This window comes from Chiloscyllium punctatum, chromosome 19 (assembly GCF_047496795.1).
Source record: "Chiloscyllium punctatum isolate Juve2018m chromosome 19, sChiPun1.3, whole genome shotgun sequence".
NCBI classification, from domain to species: Eukaryota; Metazoa; Chordata; class Chondrichthyes; order Orectolobiformes; family Hemiscylliidae; genus Chiloscyllium; species Chiloscyllium punctatum.
Genome location: NC_092757.1, coordinates 87,091,531 through 87,112,809, shown reverse-complemented (window position 1 = coordinate 87,112,809; position 21,279 = coordinate 87,091,531). Strand labels below are relative to the sequence as shown.

At 42.3% G+C, this 21,279-nt stretch overlaps 1 protein-coding gene across 1 annotated transcript in view; it reads right to left on the bottom strand.

The window, feature by feature from the left end:
* Positions 1 to 18,899, bottom strand: part of rpa1 (replication protein A1) — a 90,126-nt gene extending 71,227 nt beyond the window's left edge. Inside the window, exons 1-4 of the mRNA XM_072589983.1 lie at positions 18,736 to 18,899; positions 12,471 to 12,518; positions 11,383 to 11,455; positions 5,540 to 5,648 (exon numbers count right to left, since the gene is read on the bottom strand). Coding sequence (XP_072446084.1) covers positions 5,540 to 5,648; positions 11,383 to 11,455; positions 12,471 to 12,518; positions 18,736 to 18,768 — 263 coding nt within the window. The 5' untranslated portion in view covers positions 18,769 to 18,899. The remainder of the gene's footprint in view (positions 1 to 5,539; positions 5,649 to 11,382; positions 11,456 to 12,470; positions 12,519 to 18,735) is intronic.
* Positions 18,900 to 21,279: the final 2,380 nt, after the last annotated feature.

The window sequence follows — 21,279 nt, the reverse complement described above, 5'->3', positions numbered from 1 at the left end:
AGATAGATGTGTGTTCAATTTAAATCACCTAACAGACAGTCGAATCAGTAAATAATAGAAGCTTGCAGTATCAAATAAACAATGTAGAGCTAATCTTTACAGAGCACACTGGGTCAAGTACCGTTTATGAAATGGGTTGTGACCGCCAAAAAAAGAAAGGACACTATAATTTTCTCATGTTTCAAACTGACCTCAGATCCAGGAAAAATTGCAGCGTATGTGAGAACAAGCAACATTGCCAACTTCAGCAAAAAAAACTTGCTATACGTGTAATCAATTTCCAAGGAAAAAAATAGCATCTGTCTGCATAATAATGGTTCCTTCAATCTAAAGTTATAATTCTCCATTACAAGATCACACCATTCCTTCATCAGAAGCTGGAATGTTCGCCGATGACTGCAGAATGTTCAGCCCCATTCACTGTCAACAAAGCAAAGTTTACAGTGCAGCAAGACCTGAACAATCTCCAGGTTTCAGCTGACAAATGGCAAATAACATTCACATCATGCAAGTGCCAGGCAATGATCATCTCCAAAAGAGAATCGAATCACACCCTCCTCTTTAAATTCAATGATTTTATCACTGCTGAATCCTCCACTATTACCATCCTGGTGGTTACCATTGACCATAAACAGAATTGGACTAACTATATCAATACTATGGGCGTAAAAGCAGGTCAGGGCAAGCAAAGACTACATCTACAACACACAACCAATGTGATTGAATACTCCCTACTTGCCGGGATGAATGAAGCTTCAACAACACAAGTTTGACACCACCCAGGACAAAGCCGGCACCCGCAAACATTCATTTTCTCCAGCACTGATTGGTCAGTAGTAGTAGAATGTTGCCATCTACAAAGATGCACTGCAGAAATTCACCAAGCCCCAGAGACAGCATCTTCCAAACCCACATCCACCACCAACAGTAAGGACAAAGGCAGTGACAGCAGAGAACACCACCCATGCAAGTTTCTCTCTATGGCATGCACCATTTTACAATTCCATCTGGAACAGCACTGTGGGATTTCCTAAATGAAATGGATGGTAGCAGTTCAAGAAAGTTGCTCACCACCATATTCTCAAGGGAAGTAAACAGTGACTCAGCTAGCAAAACCTGGATTTATCTTGTTGGCAGCACTACTACCACGCAAGAAGCTTAATATCAGCTATGACAAAGCACTCCACTTGATTGTCACTCCATCTTCAATATTCACTTCCTTCAATATGGATGTACAATCGCAGCAGTATACACCACCTACAAGATGCACTCCAGTAAGTAGCTGTTAAAGTATCTATTTGAAGACTCGGCAAGATGGCGGCGATTCTGTAGAACTGCTGTGGACAGCTGTGCCCAACAGCCAAGGCATACCAGCGCTTTTTTGCCACCCCTAGCGAACTTGTGGTGGAATTATTAGTTTAAAACCTTACAGAATACATATGTGTTAATATTTGGGAGTGGGAAGGATGCCAAAGGGAAAAGGAGCAAGCAAATAGCAGCAGGAGGACACTCCCCTGAAGCACTTACAACACCAGAGGCTGCAGCATCCTCTCCTGAACCCCCTGGGGATCTGACAGACTCTCAGGAATTGGTTGCGGTGATGGAGAGACTTACCTTGAAAGATGGGGTTGCGATTGAGGAAATCATACTGCAGAAGCATGAGCAGGAGATCCAGGGCCTCGGGGAGATGATGGAGGTGGTGGAGGGTCGAACTAAGGCCTCGGAAGCTACAATGGAGCCCTCATCCAGTCGGATCCAGGTGCTGGAGCGAGGGGCGTGGGCCTTGCAAGACCATATCGACAATCTTGAAAATCGAAGTTGGAGGATAAATCTCCGAATTGGCGGGCTTTCTGAAGGTGAGCAGCCAGTCAGCTTCTTTGAAAGCTGGCTGCCAAAAGTTTTTGGACCTTTACGTCAAGTCCAGCAGGCTTCAGATTGAAAGGGCTTATCAGGTTACAGTGCACAGGTCAGGCCCAGTGCAGCGCCCCCGCTTGGTCCGAGTGCACTTCCATTCATAGAAGGACAAGCAAAAAGTCATAGAAGCTTCCAGATCTCTGGGAAAAGATCTGCAGGCACTGCTGTACAAGGGGTCAAAAATCATGTTTTTCCAGGATTGTTCAGCAGCTGTAATTCGAAAGAGGAAGTCCTTCAATGAAATTAAAAAGAGGCTGAGAAACCTGGGCATCCAGTACTCCATGAGATAACCTGCAGTACTTAGTTTCAGCCACGAGGACTCAGTTTACACATTTGACTCGGCGGATAAGGCTAAAAACTTTGTAGACACTTTAAAATAGACAGATTGGCCTGAAGAATACGGTTAATGTTTGTTCTCTTTTCTATCTTTCCCCATGTTTTCCCTTCCTTTTTTTAAAATTCCTTTCTTTCTCCCTAATAATTTCCTTTTTGGAAAGGGGGGAAAGAGACGTTGGAATAAGTTGTTCCTTTTGTTTTAAATAACTGGATTTTCTGATGTGAAATTTTGTGGATGTCCTTTGGGGTGTCTCCCTTTTTTTGGTTTGTTCTGCTTCTCTTTTAGTCACAAGTAAGGGTGATATGAGGCCAAGGATGGGTGGAGTGCTTATCCTGACTTGGTCTTTTTTCTGTTGATTTAAGGATCATCTCCTTGTTTGTTTTTCTGGCCTAAGGTTGGAGCTGTGAAGGAGGGGATGGATAGGGTGAGTGCCCCCAATGGACAGGGGGAAGAGTCTTCCATTCAAAGTTTTATAGTTGGTTTTCTTTGTAGCTTCTTTGGTAGTAATAGTTGTTTATAGTTATGATAGAACTATATATACAAAAACTACTCTATGATTCGATGAGTCTTTATTTACTTATGCTCGGCACTTTGTAAGTAGGGTTCTCCCTCAGAGGGGTTCAAGGGTGTCTGAAAGGTGATACGGCTAATTGTCTTATTAAATGGTGCACCTGGAACATTAAGGGAAGTCATTTGCCTGTTGAAAGGGGAAAAAAAAAGTGTTTTCTAGCCTTAAGAGGGAAAAGGTTGTCATCGCTTTGTTGCAGGAAACCCATCTTGATGATGGGGGATCACCTGAAGTTACAATGGCAGGGGTTATGACCAGGTATTCTTGTCATCCTTTACTACTAAAAGCAAGGAGTGGCGGTGCTTATCCAGAAAAATCTTCCATTCACATTATTAGAGCAGGTGAAAGATGAGCAGGGATGGTTTGTGATACTTAAAGCCCTGATACATGGGGAGGAATATGGCATTTTAAACATCTACTGTCCTTCAGTGCATCCCCTCAAATCTTTGATTAGTGCATTCTCTAAGTTGAGCGCTTTTGGAACATGGCACATCATGGCGGGGGGGGGGGGGGGGGGATTTTAATTGTCTTTTGGATCCGACAGTGGACAGGATGCCTGGTGGGCCCCCAACTATTTCTTTGCAGGCCAAGCAGGTGGTAGACTTATGCAAGGAGTTGGGGCTGGTGGATATTTGGAGATGTCACACAAGGATTGACCTCTTTCCGGCTCCCTTGACCCTTCTGGATTCGATTATGGGTTGTAAAGTTGGGAATATAGCTATCTCTGATCAGCGGCAGTATATCTGGAGGTTAAGGCCAAGCGTGAAGGGCTAGGTTTGCGGCACTGGCTGTTAGACCCTTTTCTCCTTAAGGATTCCAAATTTGTGGAATACTTTTTGAAGGAGTTTTTGAAAGAATTCTTGACTATCAACTCAGGCACGGCTAGTAGCAGTCTCCCATTGCATGGGCAGACTAAGGGCTTTGCTAGGGGATTAGCTATTTCCTATTCGGTTTGCCGAAAACGACCGAAGGAGGAACAGCAGCATCTACTTGAGACACAGTTGAGAGCCGCAGAAGCAGCAAATTTTGCGCTGCCTTCGGTGACTAAGCTACAATGGATCATGGCCTTCCACCTGCCTTGAATTCAATACTGACACAAAAAAAACGAACTTGCTTTTGTAAGACAGGTTAGGGATTTCATCCAGAAGACGACTACACTTCTCACTAAGCCCTATAAGCCTGATACAGAAAGTTGTTGCTACGTTGCACATGCACCCTTTCAGTTAGTGCCCTCTATTGCCTGCTGGGTGGCAGGGCCTGGCAGGATATTAACCGGTTATGAGGGGTCTGGGAGCAGAGATCTCTTCCTAAACATGGGAGAATACTCGAAAGATCTCAATCTGTAATAGGACATGCTACGCAGTTAAGAGTGCTGCACAGGACTCATCTGGCACCAGTCTGTTAGGCGAATTTTAAAAAAAGAGCATCTTCAGTGTGCCCCAAAACCAGAACTCCACCAACAAATATATCGATTTGGACCCCATTTACTAACCTCTCAGACAAAGAACCAGAAGTGACATCACCCACCACAGACCAAGACAGATAAATAGCAAGCAGGACAAAACACCAGCGCTTCAGAGGCTCACTGATGTTACCTAGCATGGTGATGAAACGTCAGAGAACTAATTTACCAGCAAACTTACAAACTGATTTAAATTAATTGGCAAAAGAAGCAAAAAAAGTGACACAAAAAAACCTACTCACTCAATGTGTGGGAAGGTTAAGTTCTGCCACATATTGCTCAAGGGCGGCACGGTGGCACAGTGGTTAGCACTGCTGCCTCACAGCGCCAGAGACCTGGGTTCAATTCCTACCTCAGGCGACTGACTGTGTGGAGTTTGTACGTTCTCCCTGTGTCTGCGTGGGTTTCCTCCGGGTGCTCCGGTTTCCTCCCACAGTCCAAAGATGTGCAGGTCAGGTGAATTGGCCATGTTAAATTGCCCATAGTGTTAGGTAAGGGGTAGATGTAGGGGTATGGGTGGGTTGCGCTTCGGCGGGGCGGTGTGGACTTGTTGGGCCGAAGGGCCTGTTTCCACACTGTAAGTAATCTAATCTAATCTAAATCTAATCTATTCAATCGGGAACTAAACTGTTATCCAAAAAGGAATGTACAAAATTGTGCGGAGGACAGGGGAATGGCACAAGGTGAATTGCGCATCTGCAGAGATGGTGCAGACTCAATGAGATAAACGACTTCCTTCTGGATTCTGAGCTAAAGTTCATTTTTGGTGCACAGATTAAGACTGGGAGGGCACTGGGGAGTACTTCTGCCCTCTTCTCTGAATTCTTCCAATCTTTCAGATCTACCTGAGGGACCAGATCCAGCTCAAGTTTATTGTTTTGGCCAACAGATGGTGCCTCCAATAAGCATGTAATTCCATCAGTCTACACAGGACTGTCAGCCTAGTTTGCCTTCAAGTCTCTGAATTTAGACTTAAAGTCACAACTAATAACCAATTTGATGGTGAGTATCTTACCACCGTGCTTGCTTTGGGACTTAGAGAATAAGATGGTACATACTTGCAAGTTCTATCAATCCTAATCATGGATTCTCGATCCATATGCATTGTCCTTGCCATTCTTTTCCTTGTTACTGCACGTGAACGTGACATTAAGCATATTTGCCACTCATGCTCCAATTTTCTCCTCCAGCCAAAGCAAGATGCCCTTACTATACAGGGAATTATTTTATCATTTAAGCAACAAAGTAATTTTCATACCTTCCATCCTTCATTGTATTACAGATGAACCGGTTGATCTGGCAGACACAGTTTACTGCAATAAGACCCTCATCTCCCATGTAATTCAGCTGAGTTGCAAGCAGGAAAGCTAAAATAAGTAGTAGTTTAGGTTAAATCCAGTTTGCCACCTATTTGTATCTTAATGTCTTAACACAAAGAATAAGAAGTGACCTCATTGAAACATACAAGATTCTTCAGGATCCTGACTGGTTATGTGCAAAAAAGCAGTTTCCTCTTTTTGGAAAAGTCTTGGAGCAGAGGGCATATTTTCATTATAAAGGGGTGACAATGCAAGTCAGAGAAATTTCTTCACTTAGAGGATACTGAACCTACGAAAGTCCATATAGCAGAGGACTGTAGAGGCTGGGTCATAAGTACATTCAAGGCTAGGACAGGCACTTTTAAAAAAAACAGTAAGGGAATCAAGGTTCATTCGGAAAAGGCAGGAAAAAAATCAAATTGAGAGTTATCAAAGCCACTGTCTTACTGAGTGGCAGAGCAAATTTGATGGTCTGAAAGGCCTGCTTCTGCACTTATGTCTTACAGTCTTATATTTTATATAGCACTTTTTAAGAGTCATGGAATATTCTAGAACACTCCATTGGAACATTAAGTAAAACTAAGCCCATAATGAGATATTAGGTCAAATGACTGAATGCTTTGTCAAAAATGTAGGTTTCAAGAAGTGTCTTAAAAAGGTGGGGAGCAAAAAAGAGGTATAGAGAGGAAATTCTAGAGCTCAGGCTCCAGTAATTGAAGGCACAGTCACCAGTCATGGAACAATTATGAATAGAAAATGCCCAAAGTGCAGGTTCATAGCTCCTTGAAAGTGGAGTCGCAGGTAGATAGGATCGTGAAGGTGTTTGGTATGCTTTCCTTTATTGGTCAGAGTATTGAGTACAGGAATTAGGAGGTCATGTTGCGGCTGTACAGGACACTGGTTAGGCCACTGTTGGAATATTGCATGCAGTTCTAGTCTCCTTCCTGTCGGAAAGATGTGATGAAACTTGAAAGGGCTCAGAAAAAGGCTTACAAGGATGTTGCCAGAGTTGGAGGATCTGAGCTACAGGGAGAGGCTGAACAGGCTGGGGCTGTTTTCCCTGGAGCATCGGACACGGAGGGGTGACTTTATAGAGGTTTACAAAATTATGAGAGGCATGGATAGGATAAATAGACAAAGTATTTTCCCTGGGGTCAGGGAGTCCAGAACTAGAGGGCATAGGTTTAGGGTGAGAGGGGAAAGATATACAAGAGACCTAAGGGGCACCTTTTTCACATAGAGGGTGACACGTGTATGGAATGAGCTGCCAGAGGATGTGGAGGAGGCTGGTACAATTGCAACATTCAAGAGGCATTTGGATGGATATAGGAATAGGAAGGGTTTGGAGGGATACGGGCCGGGTGCTAGCAGGTGGGACTAGATTGGATTGGATATCTGGTCGGCGTGGATGGGTTAGACTGAAGAGTCTGTTTCCATGCTGTACATCGGACTCTATAATTGAACTTACATTCCGCTCTTGGAGGGTGTGGGACAAGAGGAGATTAAAGATGGAGAGATGCAAAGACAGGGAGGTTTTGGAAAACAAGGAGGAGAATATCATGCAAAAGTTGACACCTCAGCAAGGGTTACAGTTCAGGGCTACTTCTGAACTCTTAACCAATTCATCAACTGCTAATTAACATTCTAAGCAATATTGTATTGTTATCCAATTTTCTAATTGCAATCACAAGTCTTCAGTTTGACAAGTTTCCCATAATGCATTCTTGTTTTCGCTGATAAAAGTCAAAGAAATCCAGTATCATGGAGCATTTCAATTGTGAAGTTGGTTTCACTCATACACTGGAGTGATCACCTTCAAATATTTCTTTAGAGTCCTGCAGAGCCACTGTTTGCCAACTAAAAAGGCTTGCAATAGCAACAGTTTGCATTAAAAACAGAAATATTGCATGCAGTTCTAGTCTCCTTCCTGTCGGAAAGATGTGATGAAACTTGAAAGGGCTCAGAAAAAGGTTTACAAGGATGTTGCCAGAGTTGGAGGATCTGAGCTACAGGGAGAGGCTGAACAGGCTGGGGCTGTTTTCCCTGGAGCATCAGACACGGAATTGGTTTAAAAAAAAATCTCAGTTTAGGCACCAGGAGAGAGAAACAGAAGTGTTTCAGGGGCTCCACATTGCTCTCACATTGAGATTTCTACCCTCTGTCTATTGCACTTTCCAGTGAGGCTCCAGGTAAGCTTCAGGAATAGTATCTTATCACTCAATTAGGTATTTGACAGCCTTATGAATTCAACAGAGTTCAATGTGCTCGGATCAAAATTTATTCCCCATTTGGTTTCCTTTTATACTGCTTGTGCTGTGTTGGAAGCATATTCAAGATTGAGATTTTTAATCATGAAGGTTATGGGAATAAGACAGAAAAGCAGATTGGAGGGACAGATCTGCCTCCATCTCAGTGAATGGTGGAGCAGACTTTATGGGCCAAATGGCCTATTTCTATCGTCTTAAGCTTTTTTTTCCTTTCAGCAAGCAGATGTGAGCATAACAGGTCTAGTTAGCAAGTTTGCAGATGACACCAAAATTGGAGAAGTAGTGGACAGAGAAGGTTACCTCAGATTACAATGGGATGTTGACAAGATGAGTCAATGGGCTGATGAATGGCAGATGGAATTTAATTTAGATAAATGAGAGGTGCTGCATTTTGGAAGAGCAAATCTTAGCAGGACTTATACACCTAATAGTAAGGTCTGAGGGAGTGTTGCTGAACAAAGAGACCTTGGAGTGCAGGTTCATAGCACCTTGAAAGTGGAGTCACAGGTAGATAGGATAGTAAGGCGGCATTTGGTATGCTTTCCTTTATTGGACAGTGTTGAGTACAGGAGTTGGGAGGTCACGTTGCGGTTGTACAGGCCATTGGTTAGGCCACTGTTGGAATATTGCATGAAATCCTGGTCTCCTTCCTGTCGGAAGGATGTTGTGAAACTTGAAAGGGTTCAGAAAAGATTTACAAGGGTGTTGCCAGGGTTGGAGGATTTGAGCTACAGGGAGAGGTTGAATAGACTAGGGCTGTTTTCCCTATAGTATCAGAGGCTGAGGGGTGACCTTAGGGGTTTATAAAATCATGAGGGGCCTGGATAGGGTAAATAGACAAGGTCTTTTCTCTGGGGTGGGGGAGTCCAGAACTAGAGGGCATAGGTTTAGGGTGAGAGGGGGAAAAAGATATAAAAGAGACTTAAAAGGAGCACTTTGTCACACAGAGGGTGGTGCTTGTGTGGAATGGGCTGCCAGAGAAAGTGGTAGAGGCTAGTACAATTGCAACAATTAAAAGGCAACTGGATGGGTTTATGAATAGGAAGGGTTTGGAGGGATAGGGACCGAGTGCTGGCCAGTGGGACTAGATTGGGTTGGGATATCTGGTCGGCATGGACAAGTTGGATTGGAGGCGCTGTATGACTATGATTTTAGAAGTCTGTTCAAAACATGTTTCTTTGTCATCACCACACCCTCACATTTCCGTTCCATTTCACCCTGTAGAGTAACATCTGTCAATTACACCTGCCCAAGCTATGTGATAGACCTTACTTGGTCCTTATCCCATCCAACCCTTTCTCAAAACCTATTTCATCCCAAATATTCCCAGTTTTGATGAAAGGGCACAGACAAAATATTTATTTCCCTCCTGCCACAGATGCTGCTTAACTGGAGTGTCCCAACCCTCCAAAGCATTTTCTTTTTATTTCAGATTTCTTGCATTTAGCAGCACTCCAGATAGAGAGGGTGCCAGGCCCAGTTGGGATAAATCCTAGATTTGAGGGAAGGGAGCAAATAGTGGAGGTCATAGAGAAATACAGCATGAAAACAGACCCTTCAGTCCAACTCATCCATACCAATCAGATATCCTAAACTAATCTAGTCGCATTTGCCAGCACCTAGCCCATATCCCTCCAAACCCTGCCTATTCATATACCCATTCAGACGCCTTTAAAATGCTGCAATTGTAGCAGCCTCCACAACTTCCTCTGACAGCCCATTCCATACATGCACCACAGCGATGTGAAAAAGTGGCCCCTTAGGCCCCTTCTTTATCTTTTCCAGAAATTTTCCAGGCATCTCTGAACACAGGATTAGTCCTGGGGGACTGGAAGATTGCAACTCTGACACCATTGTTTAAGAATGGAGAAATGGATAACCCAGGAAACTAAAAACCTGTTAATTTGATGACAATAGCAGGAAAACTGATGGAGGCCATAACATAAATGAGTATAGTTACCTAATTCTAAGAAAAATGTGTTAATATTAGACAGTCAACATGGCTTTGTTAAGGACGGGACATGTCTGACGTATTTAGTTGAGTTCTTTGGAGAGGTGACAGGCAGTGGAACAGGATAGTGCTAGTAGTGTAGATGTTGGAAATTTGAACCTTCAGAAAGCAGTGCCACATGTCTAGTTGGTTCGCAAATCAAATGTTTGGGCCCTTGACAGTACAGATTAGAAATTGGCTAAAAGATAGTAAACAGAGGGTAGATAATACATGAGCATTTCTCACATTGGAGACAAATTGAAACTGGTGCTCTACAGAGAACGGCGTTGGGACCCTTGCTCTTGCTGATTTATATTACGTTTTGGAGATGGAGATTGAAGGCAAAATCTCTGAATCTAGTGAGAACAGTGATTTGTGAGGAAGATGCTGAGCAATTTCAGAGGGATGTTGGCAAGTTGGCCAAATAGGCAGACAGTTGACAGATGAATTTCAGTGCAGTGAGAAGTGAGGGAATGCATTTTGGCAGAATAAATCAGAGACACTACAGTCTCAATGGAACAACTTGAGCAGAGACGAACCTTGGGGTTCAAATGCTTGATTCTCTGAAGACAGCCAGGCAAGTTTTTATTTTAGTCAAGGGCATGGCACTGGAAAAGCACAGCAGGTCAGCCAGCATCGGAGGAACAGAAAAATCATTTGCCCAAAATGATTTTCCTGCTCCTCGGATCCTGCCTGACTTGAGATGGGTGGGAAGATTATTTGAAATTGGAGAAATCAGTATTGAGTCCTCCGGGCTGTCAGCTGCCCAGGCAAAAGATGAGGTGCTGTTCCCCCAACTTGCAGTGTGATTTGCTGTGGCAATAGAGGAGACCCAGGATGGACATGTCAGAGAGGGAGTCAGAAGGGGAATTGAAAGAATTGAAATGGGTTATTGAATTAGAACTGTTATATCAAAGCTATTGATAACCAAAGACTTTTCTCCTGCTAAGCAATCGTCAAGTCAAAGCTACTTAGTTCAAACAATAAAAAGTTAAAATTGCCACTTACATATTCTCTTATGTTCTACTCTCAATCTGTTCCTGCCTGATGGTGACAAGCTAAACATTTTTTTTAAGTTTTGGTCAACAGTGTGTGCTTCTTCTCACCCACCCTGTTCCACTGCAATGAAAATTTCAGTTAATGAAGTATAGTTCTGGGAAAGGGTCACTCGTCATTTCTTGTCACAGATGCGGACAGACCTGCTGAGCTTTTTCAGCAATTTCTGTTTTTGTTTCTGATTTCCAGCATCTGGAATTCTTTTGGTTTTTATTTACTGTTCCACTGCAAATCTGCCAATCAATCAGTCTTTCAGTCATGGCTCAATTACTGGCTTATATTTATGAAGCACCCTCTCTTCACATAAAAAGCAACATACAAAAGTGGTCATGGAACTGCTTCTGCAATTAGACTGGAACTATGATTCTTTATTAGCATGCTAATATGTTGTATAAAATTCAATGAATTGGTTGAACAATTAAATCACTTTGCTAGTTGGTGCAAAGAAATTCTGATCTGCAATACTTACAGGACAGTGTATGGATTCCATCACTCATCAGCACGCGATACCTTGGGGGGCCATTTGTAATGCGTCGGATACTCTATATAAATCAAGATAAATTGCTTTTATGGCAGAAACAATATTGGCTGTAAACAACAATTATATGTTACAATTGATTTGCATGACAGTAAGCAGAAGGGGCCCTTTCCACTTTGCATATTAATCCAAAATACTTATTACCTTAAATTAATGTTGCAGTCAAAACAGGTATGTTAGACCCCAACTTGGAACACGCAAGATTGAATCACAAGAGTGGCATTGCTACACTTTGTTGGCTTCCAGGGTATAACTTATACAAAACTGATACAAGGTGGTCAAAAACTGGGTAGCTTTAATAATTGTTTAATAACCACCATGCTAGACAGAAGTGACTCCACTCCCAGAATGTACTAACTACGTTTCTGTCAAGTGCTCTCCTTCGCAGGCCTTTAAGGTAGCTCTTCAAATTCAGCGGGTCCATTTGATTACTCTCAGGATTTGTTATAATAGCTTGTGAATGTATTTTATAAAACAGATTGTAGCCAACTGACTACCATAGCTCATTTTTATTAGCAAAAACTTCTACATTGTTTGCAGTCATTTTCAGTAATCAAAATCAGGTTATGCAGAGGTGCTGTATTGATTTGCGACAAACTCATTTGCAACATTAATCAAACTGCATCAAGTTACCACTCTTAAATACATCAGAATTTTGTTTAAAACAGAATTTTACGAAAGATATAGTTGAGCTAGTTCATGGCAAATTTGGTATTGCAAATACTTTTGAGGGGTTTACCTTGCCATTATGAATACTGTCACATTAATAAATAAACCTGACTGCTTAGTATTTTATAAAATTAATTCCCACAAAGAACGATAACTTAAAATATGTAAAATCATACATTCAAAACAATATTTTAATTGCATTTGGATCTGTTTTTGTGCACAGCTAGCCATACTCAGACTGCAAATCACATTTAGCACACAATTATATTAGACATTTACATGTTATGTCTTGCCAAATCAGTTAACCTAATTAAAAGGCTGTAACCTAGAATTTAAAATAAGACACTTACAATAACTTGTAAAAGTGGCTGTGAAGGCGTTCCTCCTTGAACTATCGACTGAAAAACAAAATTGAAGAGTTATTCTTTACACTGGAATTGCAAACTGTTACTTGAATCACAATTGGGATGGGCTATTACATCGAAGTACTTTCAACCCATGTTGAGAAGTGAGTCTAGAATACAAGATTATTCACATCCAGAAATATTTAACTTCCAGTTAGGAACATCCTATCCACCCATTAGCATTTCTCACAAACCTATGTTATCAGAATTTTAAATTTTTTTTTTATTTTTCTGTTATGATTCTGGACTGAAATGGGAAGATAACTGTCTTACCTTGAAAAGGACTGCTACTCATTTAAGTGGTGTCTACATGCCTTCAGTTCAAGCTGTCAGGCAAGCCAAGCTACAGATAAGTTGGGAGTCATGGAGTGTGTATGAATGAAGATTTGAACACCACAGTAGCTGATTTGCTTAGAGAATTTGATCCGTCATCTATGACAAAGGCCTTTTGCTGTCAATAACTACTTGCTTAGCTTCCAGGTAGCCAATTAGTCTAATCTAGAATTGGAAAAATGTTTCCCTCATCAGTTACTATTAAATGTAGCTTTTAACCAATACATCAGACATAAATGTGGTAAGGTGCGTCCTGCAAGCCAATCAAAGTACATGGAGAAGGTCAAGAAGCAACAAATCCTAGCATGCCAGAAGAACCATCTCAGCAGACCCAGTTTATTGAGACCATTAAAGTTGCCTTTCTGTTTTCTCTCTACCCATGATGCCCACTGTTTATGTTTGTTTGAATGTGCGTGGACAGAAGTTTTAAAAGGGGATTAGTGTTTAAGTAGTCCTTTGAAGAAGGTTTATCATTGTTTACTTGCAGCTGTATTTATTTGTAGTAAATTGCAATCACTGTCAAGTTCAGAAACCAACCGTACTTTCTATCAGTTTGGGTCTAGATAAATTGGAAAGATTTTATGAAAATATACAAAATTAACTTTTGTAATAATTCTAGGAATAGCAGGGCTGGACTTCCAACACATGCCTCGGAAAAATGAAACAATCAATGCTATAGGTATGAATTAAGTCTCATCTCTACATGTTAACTTAGGGAAGCATCTTCAGCCCAACCACCTTCAGCTGCTTCAGCAAAGATATTCCATCCATCATAAAAGTTGGAAGTGTGCATGTTCACTACCATTCACAATTCCTGAGATGCTGAAGTAGTTCATGTCCACATGCAGTAAAAACTGTATAAAGAGGGATTTGGACTGACATGTCAAGTGCCATGTGTGCCCTACAAGTGCCAGACAGTAACTATTTTCCATGAGAGAATCTAATCATAGTCCCTTGACAATCACATGACCAGCACTGAAAACTTCACCATCACCATCCACATAGTTACCAGTAATTAGAAATTGAACTGGACTACTCATACAAATACTGTGACTACAAGAGCAGGTCAGAGACTGGTACTCCTGCAGCATTCACTTCATCTGTTGATTCCCCAAAGCCGTACACCATACCCAAGGTACAATTCAAGTGTTGATGGCAGACACCCCAGTTGCCTGGACAAGTGCAGCTCCAACAACACTTAAGGACCTCATCACCATCCAGGTCAAAGCAGCCCACAGAACTCAAATAACTGCAGCTTCCTTTCTAAGCCACTCATCCTGACTTGGAAATATATTGCTATCCCTTCAATGTTACTGGGTTAAAATCCTGGAACTCCCTTGCAAACAGCATTATGGGCGTACCTCCAGCAGATGAACTACAGAGGTTCAAGGCGGCAGCACAGCGGCTCAGTGATTAGCATTGCTGCCTCACAGCGCCAGAGATCCGGGTTCAATTCCAGCCTCGAACGATTTCCTGTGCGATGTTTGCACATTCGCCCAGTGTCTATGTGGGTTTCCTCTGGGTGCTCCAGTTTCCTCCCACAATCCAAAGATGTGCAAGTTAGGTGAATTGACCATGCTAATTTGGCCAGCGTTCAGGGAAGTGCAGGTTAGGTGCATTAGTCAGGGATAAATGTAGAGTAATCATATAGTGAAATGTGTCTGGGTCAGTTACTCTTCAGATACTCGGTGTGGACTGGTTGGGCCAAATGGCCTGTTGCCACACTGTAAAGATTCTATGAATATTAGGCGGCTCACCAACACCTTCAAGGCCAACTAAGGAATGGCAATAAATGCTGGTCTTGCCAGCGACAACCACATCTCAGGAGTGAGCATACATTGAAAGTCAATGCCTGTATCATTTTCACAAGTATGTGGATTTTCAAACTCAACAATATACTTACGTTCAGCACAACGTAGGACAAAATGACACCTCAACCCATTTTGACGCCAGATCTTGAACCTCAACCAATGTCACCACAGAGGACGCCGCACCATACTTGTTAAATTAACTTCCTGGTCAGTGGCAAATCAAGCAAGTTGTGAAAAGTTCTATATTATGTATTGTGCCTCAATTGCCTAAATCAGAATTTCAAAATTGCAAGGTTCTGAAAAATATACCAAATGCTGTAGGAATATTAAGTGCTTTATGCCAAAATTCTACCTGGTTTGGGCTTTCAGGTAACTACTATTTTTATCTGGTCTTGAATTGTCTTTTACAAGCGACTGTGTCTCTCACTTCCAGTTAGTAGAATCACATGCTTTTGGCACATGTGAAAGACTACAAAGATACACGATTACCTACTTTGCTTAGACATCTTTAAAAATGCACGTGACAAAAGTTAACAAAAGGGGAAATTATAAAACACCAGGAAGAGAAGTAGTCTAACCGCTTTATGTCTTTCACAATGCATGTTAAAAACTATGAAGGTTTTAAAAGCGTCACTTTAAATTTAAACTGCAAATGCCAAAACAGCTTGCTGAAGTTGGTATACACAATGCATAGCTACTGCATAAAGCAGCTGCACCATTTTGATGTTTTTGTGAATTGGTAATAAGTGACAAGTTGTACACAGGGAATAAAGCCCTGGAAATCTTAAGGGGGTCAGCAATCAGAGAATAATCCTATTTAACATATCAAAATCTGAACTACTGACAAAGCTTACCTTTTAAATGCCAAATCCTTCAAAGAACTGAGGGAAAAGCTTATGATTGGGAAAGATAGAGGGCTAATTCAATATTTCAGCACAGAGCAACTTGGACATCTTTAGGCTAGAACATAATTCTCTTTATCTACAAATAGAGACTGAGTAACAATGTACTTATAGGGCAGTAAGGTGCAGGATTGCAGGCAGCAGGGGGAACGAGGGTAAGGATGCATGTGGGACTAAATTTAACAGGCTTTTCAAGCAGACAGCATAAGCATGTCAAATATCATCTGCCTATGTCACCAGGTTCTATTTTGTGTCCTATAACCTTTATTCTAATTAAAATAAAATTTATCTTTCTCCTTCAGAAACTGACTAACCTGTGGAGCTGACATCACAACAGTGAGCATTCGCTGCCCAGTGTATCTGCAAGCAATCTTTGCTAGACTAATTCAAAATTGAAGGTGTTGTAAATTTCTGGTACTTCTTCATACTATTTAAAATTGCACTCAGCTTGTGTTTTTGTGCTGATTTTTGAAAAATGTAGTTGAAGTGCCCCCAAAATGTGTGTATCACAGGAGAGTTATCAAATGATATTAATGCTGAACCATAGAAAGTGGTGTACATACATGGAAAAAGTTCACTCAAATATTTTGGAAACACTGGGGGCATGAAAGGCCATTCATAAACAAAATCTCCAACTTCTATTTGATAACCACATTTTTTTTAAACCTTTCAATAACCCATTTTATCTCAAGTATAGGCCTCTCCCTGCCATTGCATAATATTTAGCCATCAATAATATTACTGGCTTTACTTATAGGATGGTTTCACTGCTTAGTGATGCTTTCAGGTGCCTGGGTATTTGGTCAAGCTATAGGTCATCTGTCCTCACACCACTTTCTATGGGTTTTTATAAATACATTAAGGACCAAAAGGATAACTAGAGAGAGAATAGGGCCCCCTCAAAGATCAGAAATGTGGCCTTTGTGTGGAGCTGCTGAAAATGGGAGAAATACTAAACGAGTATTTTGTATCAGTATTTGCAGTGGAAAAGGATATGGAAGATAGAGAAAGTAGCAAAATAGATGGTGACACCTTGCAAAATGTCCATATTACAGAGGAGGAAGTGCTGGATGTCTTGAAACACAAAGGTGGATAAATCCCCAGGACCTGATCAGGTGCACCCGAGAACTCTGTGGGAAGCTAGAGAAGTGATTGCTGGGCCTCTTGCTGAGATATTTGTATCATCAACAGTCACAGGTGAGGTGCCGGAAGACAGGAGGTTGACTAACGTAGTGCCACTGTTTAAGAAGAGTGGCAAAGACAAGCCAGGGAACTATAAACCGGCGAGCCTGACCTTGGTGGTGGGCAAGTTGTTGGAGGGAATCCTGAGGGACAGGATGTACATGTATTTGGAAAGGCAAGGACTGATCAGGGATAGTCAACATGGCTTTGTACGTGGGAAATCATGTCTCACACACTTGATTGAGATTTTTGAAGTAGTAACAAAGAGAATTGATGAGGGCAGAGCAGTCGATGTGATCTACATGGACTTCAGTAAGGCGTTCAACAAGGTTCCCCATGGGAGACTGATTAGCAAGGTTAGATCTCATTGGATACAGGGAGAACTAGTCATTCGGATACAGAACTGGCTCAAAGGTAGAAGACAGAGGGTAGCGGTGGAGGGTTGTTTTTCAGACTGGAGGCCTGTGACTAGTGGAGTGCCACAAGGATCGGTGCTAGGCCGTCTACTTTTTGTCATTTACATAAATGATTTGGATGCGAGCATATGAGGCACAGTTAGTAAGTTTGCAGATGACACCAAAATTGGAGTAATGGACAGCGAAGAAGTCACAGGTAGATAGGATAGTGAAGGTGGTATGCTTTCCTTTATTGGTCAGAGTATTGAGTACAGGAGTTGGGAGGTTGTGTTGCAGCTGTTGGAATATTGCATACAATTCTGGTCTCCTTCCTAACGGAAAGATATTGTGAAACTTGAAAGGGTTCAGAAAAGACTTACAAGGATGTTGCCAGGGTTGGAGGATTTGAGCTATAGGGAGAGGCTGAACAGACTGGGGGCTGTTTTCCCTGGAGTGTCAGAGGCTGAGGGGTGACTTTATAGAGGTTTACAAAATTATGAGGGGCATGGATAGGGTAAATAGGCAAAGTCTTTTCCCTGGGGTCAGGGAATCCAGAACTAGAGGGCATAGGTTTAGGGTGAGAGGGGAAAGATATAAAAGAGACCCAAGGGGAAACTTTTTCATGCAGAATGGTACATGTATAGAATGAGCTACGAGAGGATGTGGTGGAGCCTGGTACAATTGCAACATTTAAGAGGCATCTGGATGGATATAGGAATAGGAAGGATTTGGAGGGATATGGGCCAGATGCTGGCAGGTGGGACTAGATTGGGTTGGGATGTCTGGTCGGCATGGAAGGGTTGGACCAAAGGGTCTGTTTCCATGGTATACATCTCTATGACTCTATGGCTCAACATCTATAGATATCTCTCTAGTGACACACTGACATTTTGGGGGGGGGGGGGGGGGCACTTCAACTACATTTTAAAAACCAGCATAAAAACACAAGCTGAGTGCTATTTTAAACAGCATGAAATACTGGAAACTTGCAACACCTTCAAAAGAAACAGGAATTCTAGGGACTTTCAGTGAAAGGATTAACCCCGTCTAGCTCCAACTGTGCTTGACTTCCAAGAGGAAAGGTTGTGTAGGTTTAAAGATTACAGCATTAGATAGGTATAGTAGTAAGTTCTGAAGGGCCGCTAGGTTGGAGATGTTAACTGCGTTTTCTCTCTTCACAGATACTTGCTGAGTTTCTTCAGCATTGTGTTCCGGACCTGCTGAGCTTCTCCGACGCTTTCCTTTTTTTGTTTCGGATGTCCAGCACCCGCAGGTTAATTTTTAGATGTTTTGTTTTAAATTTGACTCACTCCTGTTAACTGCGCATTCAAGGCCCGGCGCACAGGCTTCACGTTACATCCGCAAAAAAAAAACCCATTTGCAGCAGCAATTTTGACAAAGATAAGAAACATTATATATGTCATTGTGACCCAATGTTATTTCATTGCTCACACCACAACTCGCCTCAACCTGCGCCTCCATATTCCAACTAATTTAATAGTAAAGAATAAAGCCAAAAACGGGTACGTTACACAAGAACCAAAAGATTAAACGGATTTTTATGAGGTAAACATTGCCCCATACGCACCGAAATTGCCCCCTCCGACAGTCGAATCGCCATCCTTTGATCCGGCTTCGGTTCTGAACGACTTTAAAATTTTCCGCCAACCGCTCCCGCTTTTCACCTGGCGCCAAAACAACTCAAGCGCGCGCTCCTATGTGACCCCAGTGCTGGCAAAACGCAAGCGCAGTCGGGCCCCTCCAGCCGACGTTCAGCTTCAATTCTCTACCACGCATGTGCAATGCCTGCGGAAGGCTATTTGCGCGATGGACACCCCCTTTCGACGAGATTTCCCTCCTCAGCTTCGTTGCAGCGCGGCTCGGCTGTGATTGCGCATGTGCAGTGCTTCACCGCGTGGTTCGCCTTCAAGTCCGCCACTGCGCGTGTGCAATGCCTATACTTGTTTGCTGCTGGAGTGGGAGAAGATATGGCCAGGTGTTGGGTTGACACTAGGTTTGAAGTTAAAAACCACAGATTATAGTCCAACAGGTTTATTTGGAAGTAATAGCTTTTGGAGCGCTGTTCCTTCTTCAGGTAGTTATGTTTGAATACACAGCAAAACAAAAGAGGGGCTGTCCAACATGTTTTAGATCCAATGAAGTACGTTTGAAGCTTTGTCACTGGTGTAACAAATGTAGCATTCAATTTGGGCACAAGGTGTCTACATAAATTATAATGGAACACGCCAAGTCCTCGCTTAACGTTCTGGTTCCTTCTCAACAATGTGTGGCGATTCAAGTGAGTCATAGATTCCCATGAGGATCGATATTAAAACCTGAGTTATGTTCCTTCAAGCATTGTTTTCCCTGGCAACCAATGTACAAATGGAAAAATATAGTGCATGGAGTCAAATGGCACAGTAATAAACCCTTTGGTTCAACTCGCTTGTGCTGACCAGACATTGCAGTCTGACTCAGTCCCATTTGCCAGTATTTGGCCCATATCCCTCTAAACCCATCCTATTTATATACCCACCTAGATGCCATTAAACCGTTGCAATTGGATATGCCTCCAAGACTTCCTTTGGCAGCTCGTTCCACACACACAATACCCTCTGAATGAAAAAGTTACCCCTCAGGTCCTTTTAAATCTTTCCCCTCTCACCTTAAACCTATGCTCTCTAGTTTTAGACTCTCCCAGTCTAAAAAAAGACTTTGACTATTCACCTTATCCATGCCCCTCATGATTTTATCAGCTTCTATAAGGTGATCTCATTAGGGGAATGGGTCTGGGTGGGATACTCTTCAGAAGGTAGGTGTGGACTTGTTGGGCTAAATTCCATGATCTCTCAGCCTGTGACATTTCAGGGAAAAAGCCCCAGATTGTGGATGTAGGTTTGCTCACTGAGCTGGAAAGTTCGTTTTCAGAGTTTTGTCACCATACCAGGTAACATCATTAGTGAGCCTCCAGATGAAGCACTAGTGGTATGACCTGCTTTCTATTTATGTGTTTAGGTTTCCTTGGGTTGGTGATGCCACTTCCTGTGGTGACATTATTTCCTGTTCTTTTTCTCAGTGTGTGGTAAATAGGATCCAAGTCAATGTGTTTGTTGATAGAGTTCTGGTTGGAATGCCATGCTTCTAGGAATTCTCATGTTTGTCTCTGTTTGGCATGTCCTAGGATGGATGTGTTGTCCCCTCCAAGTGGTGTCCATCCCCATCTATATGTAAGGCTACTAGTGAGAGTGGGTCATGTCTTTTTGTGGCTAGTTGATGTTCACGTATCCTGGTGGCTAGTTTTCTGCCTGTTTGTCCAATGTAATGTTTGTTACAGTTATAGAGTCATAGAGATGTACAGCATGGAAACAGACCCTTCGGTCCAACCCGTCCGTGCCGACCAGATATCCCAACCCAATCTAGTCCCACCTACCAGCACCCTGCCCATAACCCTCCAAACCCTTCCTATTCATATACCCATCCAGATGACTTTTAAATGTTGCAATTGTACCAGCCTCTGCCACTTCCTCTGGCAGTTCATTCCATACACGTACCACCCTCTGCGTGAAAAAGTTGCCCCTTAGGTCGCTTTTATATCTTTCCCCTCTCACCCTAAACTTATGCTCTCTAGTTCAGGATTCCCCCACCCCAGGGAAAATACTTTGTCTATTTATCCTATCCATGCCCCTCATAATTTTGTAAACCTCTATAAGGTTTACAAAACCTCCGACGCTCCAGGGAAAACAGCCCTAGTCTGCTCAGGAAGCTTGTTAAGCGCCTTACTGAAGTCCATATAGATCATATCTACTGCTCTGCCCTCATTAATCCTCTTTGTTACTTCTTCAAAAAAACTCAATCAAGTTTGTAAGACTTGATTTCCCATGCACAAAGCTATCCCTAATCAGTCCTTGCCTTTCCAAATACATGTTTTGGAAATTACATTAGTTTTGCTTGTTGTCTGTATAGGGTCTTTCATGTTCATTATCTGTTGTTTTACAGTGTTGGTGGGTTGTTGGGCTACTATGATGCCAAAAGGTCTAAGTAGTCTGGCAGTCAATTCCAAGATGTCTTTGATGTCGGGGCGAGTGGCTCGGATTTCTGGATGTGTTTTGTCTGCTTGTTTGGGTTTGTTGCG